General features: G+C 34.6%; 1 protein-coding gene across 1 annotated transcript; it reads right to left on the reverse strand.

The window, feature by feature from the left end:
* Nucleotides 1–489: 489 nt before the first annotated feature.
* Nucleotides 490–3353, reverse strand: LOC108458799 (uncharacterized). The gene is made up of 4 exons (XM_017758196.2): nucleotides 3203–3353; nucleotides 2491–2948; nucleotides 1285–1885; nucleotides 490–1047 (listed from the first exon to the last, which is right to left on the reverse strand). Exons 1-4 carry the CDS (start codon nucleotides 3263–3265, stop codon nucleotides 589–591), a joined length of 1581 nt encoding a protein of 526 aa, XP_017613685.1. The 5' UTR covers nucleotides 3266–3353; the 3' UTR covers nucleotides 490–588.
* Nucleotides 3354–4212: the final 859 nt, after the last annotated feature.

Genomic DNA, 4212 nt, shown 5'->3' on the forward strand with positions numbered 1-4212 from the left:
GATCCAACCACATAATGTAACTTAATATTAGTTAAATATTAAATTAAGTAACCAGTGAGTCAATATTTGCCTCTATTCTATTTTGCATGCAAAAACTATTGAGAACATAATACTGAAAAATATATTAATATAAATGATTAAATTTTATTAAATTAATATAATCAAAAATAAAAGAAAAATGTCAAATGAATTACACTTAAAGGCATTAGATTCCAACACTAACATATTTTAACCTTTTGAATATCTATCAAATAATGTTAATCGATTTGAATATTCATATGCAAATGATAGTGAATTTGAAAATTAATTTTGCAAATTAATATTCGGATATTATAAAAAATTACAAATATTTGAGTCATTGCAATACTTATACGAGTTTGTTGGATACTTGTTGTGAGTAGAACTTGAATTAATTAACAAGGTAATTACCATGAAATTGAATCCTCGTTCTAATTATTTTATCAAGAGAACGGAGTAGAGAGATGTCCATTATTTCACCGGAAAATTTAAAAAAAATATATAAGGAAATAGTAGCTTTATTGAAGATTAAATGCCTTATATTATTGCAATTTATCTTGCCGAGGTGGATCAAGCAACGCAAAAGGCAAAGAGTGAGTTCCCAGCAGTGTATTCTGGATTGAAGAGTCCAAGAGTAACCTTGTATCCATGGCCTATGTAGATGCATCCATTGCTAACTGACGCGCCACCATATATGGTGGCCCCTGTTTCATAAGACCACAAGATTTCTCCACTTTTGGCATTCATGGCATATATTGGTCCTTGTCTAAATGTCGAGCCACCAATTAGGACTCCGTTAGCCACGGTCACAGGACCACTGGCTGTACCATTATTAGGGTCGGCTGTTGACCAAAGGATGCGGCCATTTTTAGAATCCATAGCCACCCATCCGCCAGCAGTGGTGACCTTTGAGGATGGCTGCAAGGTGAAATTCTTGAGATCAGAGTTTGCAATGTTGGTGTAGACCCTCTTTTCATCAGTGGCAGCTCCCCATGTTCCTCCTCCTGCGAGGCCACCAGGTCCAGCTTCCTACATTCCAAATTACCAGTTAAGCATGTTGTTATGTAAGAAAAAAGTTTCAAGACGTCTCCCCCTACCTATACTATACCCCTTCAAGGCTTTTTCATCTAACTAAACCGATTGATACTTCGAGGAACAATACTTCCGATCTTGGTATCTTGAGAGAGACGTCTCGAAATTCGGTTTTTACAATGTAAAGATAATCAATTAATTGTTTTCATAATATGAAAATTGAAGATATCTTACAGTGGACCATATAAGGTTGCCATTGTCACGGTCCAAAGCCCAAGCAATTCCACTTTTCTGAACAGCAGCTACAAGATCTCTCTTAACTCCATTGACATATGTTGTTAACATCATTGGGGCTGCTCCAAAATCAGCATCGAGGTTGGGACCAGGAGGACACTTTGGGTTGGGCACATTGTTGCATGCAAAAAACCAAACGTCATAGCCCCCTAACTGATTGAACCACTTGATCTTTCCGGTGTCCAAATCAAGAGCTAGAATCGAAACTGAGTGGTTTTCAGGCTCCACACATTCATCAGTAGAAGGCCTATCTGTTCGATTGTTTTGTCTTTCCTGACAGTCTCTTACATTTTTAGGTGCAGAGTAGAGGTTCCCTGTGCCAATATATACATGGTTCCGGCGGATATCGATTGACGGGCTACTTCCCCAAATAGATGCTCCAGCGTACTCCCCACGCTGGCCGAAATTGTCAGGCAACATATAGGTTCGCCACAAGATTTTTCCAGTTCGGGCATTTAGTTTGACAAAGCTTCCTCGGAAGATACAACATTGTTCAATGCTGACAGTCACCTCGCTTGAAGATGTGCCAACATAGAAATGCCTGAGTCATTTGAATTGAAACCAATCAGTCTGCCATATTGCCTATTACATGACAGAATCTAGTTATACAGTGCTCAAACGACAAATGGTTAATTTTGTTTCTATTAAATTGCTATAAATTTTACTATTTTAGTTGCCTAACTATTTTCTTTCAAAAACCAAACCTATGTATCTGACATCTACCATAGCTTTCAACTAGTGATTGCAGTCATAGGGCAGCGCAAGGGTTTTTTTGGTTTGTCTCGACTTCAACTTGATTTTTATGTATGTATGCTTGAATAAGCTTCCAACTTGATTTTATTAAATACTTTTAAAGCGCAATCTGACCTCGAGAAAAATGATTTTTCTACGCTTAGAAATTTTACAAGATTAAAAGCAAAATCATATTATAAAATCCAATAAAATTAAGATATTTTAATTAAAATATATAAAATAGTTATAAAATAAAAAGTTGAGTATTTTAATGAGTATAATCCTGACCAGACCCTGAAATTTTAATGAAAAAATAATTTCCCAAAAAAATAAAAAAACTAAAAATGAATCAAGTTGAAACCTTCAGTTAGTTGAGGAGCATAAGAAGATGATATATAGCAGAAAAAGACTGACCCATTGTAATAAGTTCCTGACATGGTGATAATAGCTTTGGGGTGTTTATCGAGCTGGGTTAACCAGACAAGTTCCCCATTGGATCGTTTAACTGCAACAACATAAGCTGGTCCACTCATTCCAAAGATGAGCAAATCATGTGCAATCACCGGAGTTGTTCTTGACACTGTTATATTCGGATCTATATTGGATACAGCCCTTGTTGAATTAAGGCCAGTGAGCTGTTGCAATTTTTTCTTCCAAACAAGACCTCCATTAGATTCTTTGACAGCATAAATGTATCCATCCCAGCTTGGGAAATAAACGGTTCCATCAAATATTGAGGGTGTTGCAGAAATATCTTGACCTGCATTAAATTTCCACTTCAATCGTAGTCTTGAAGCTGTTTCAGGGCTTATCATGGTTTCCTTGTCTGCAAATCTCCTGTTTTGCAGATTTCCACCATGGTTTAGCCAATCCTGAACATCATCATTGTTACCTCTAACATAAGTATTTCACTATTTATATTTGTCGAACTCAAGTGTTAACATAAGATAGGAATATTGTATCCGACATAAATATTTCATGTATATCTATATATACTTGTATATGAAAATGAATCAGATACGGATTTTCTTATAAAAACGAATAATGGATGCATCATAGAATGTAAAAAATACTTTACATGTACATGAGCTTGTTTGTTTTATACAAAAATGAGGAAGAGACCTACATTTGAAGCACCAGTAGTGGAGGCCAGTAGAGATAGAAGGCATAAGGAGAGAACTAGTTCCATTCACGTTGAACTATTGTGTTAATTTCTCTAAATCATGTAACTGTTATTTTTGTCATGGACCTTTATATAACTTTATTTATCTGGCCTTGCAAACAATTATAGATTTTGTTGAATTTGGTATTCCTTTTAAAGAAGTTTTCAAAGTATTGTTTCTTGAGTAGTCAATTAGGCCCCAATAATGATTGATATTACTTTCGAGTTGAATTTAAATTTTATTATCATGAATCAATGTACCATGAGTGATTTGGTTAATATAAAGACAGCACCTTGAGAAATCAAGTTGTACGTGGACACAAGGCCACCCACTAAGGGTACATGAGTGTCTCGCCCACTAGCGTCCAGGTATGGCCCAATTCTTCAAAATGTTCTCCCTCTGTCAATCAAATTGCTCACAGCATGTGATTTTTGATGAAAGCAAAAGATAAAACCTTTCGAGAATAACACTGACCATTACTTAAAGATCCGACTAACTACCGGATGGTCAATACTTCTGTCACAAAATAATAATTACTCGACATAATTCATAAGGAAATGTTGAATTTTGACTTTAGATATTTGAATAGGAACATTAATTAAATCAATTTAATTAAAAGTGGACATCTTATTGGAGATTTAATTATTTGGCCTTGTGCTTAATTCCGCAAGTCAACGAAAGTTTTTCTCTAATATTTTAATTCAAAATGGTGGGCTGTGATTTGGGATAATTGTAAAAATAGTTACTTAATTATTAGTGTATTTCAGCTTTAGTCGCTTAGATTTAAGGGTGAGTAAAATTTGATTTGACTCAAAAAATCGAAAAATATTTTGAATTTCGAGTCAAATGAATTAAGTTATTCGAGTCAACTCAATTTTTTTTAAATTTCGAATTTGAATCGAGTTTAATTTTCGAATTCAAATAACTCGAATAAATTAAATACCAAACTATAATATTTTACTTTTTTACCCCA

The sequence above is a fragment of the Gossypium arboreum genome, chromosome 4, assembly GCF_025698485.1.
Source record: "Gossypium arboreum isolate Shixiya-1 chromosome 4, ASM2569848v2, whole genome shotgun sequence".
NCBI classification, from domain to species: Eukaryota; Viridiplantae; Streptophyta; class Magnoliopsida; order Malvales; family Malvaceae; genus Gossypium; species Gossypium arboreum.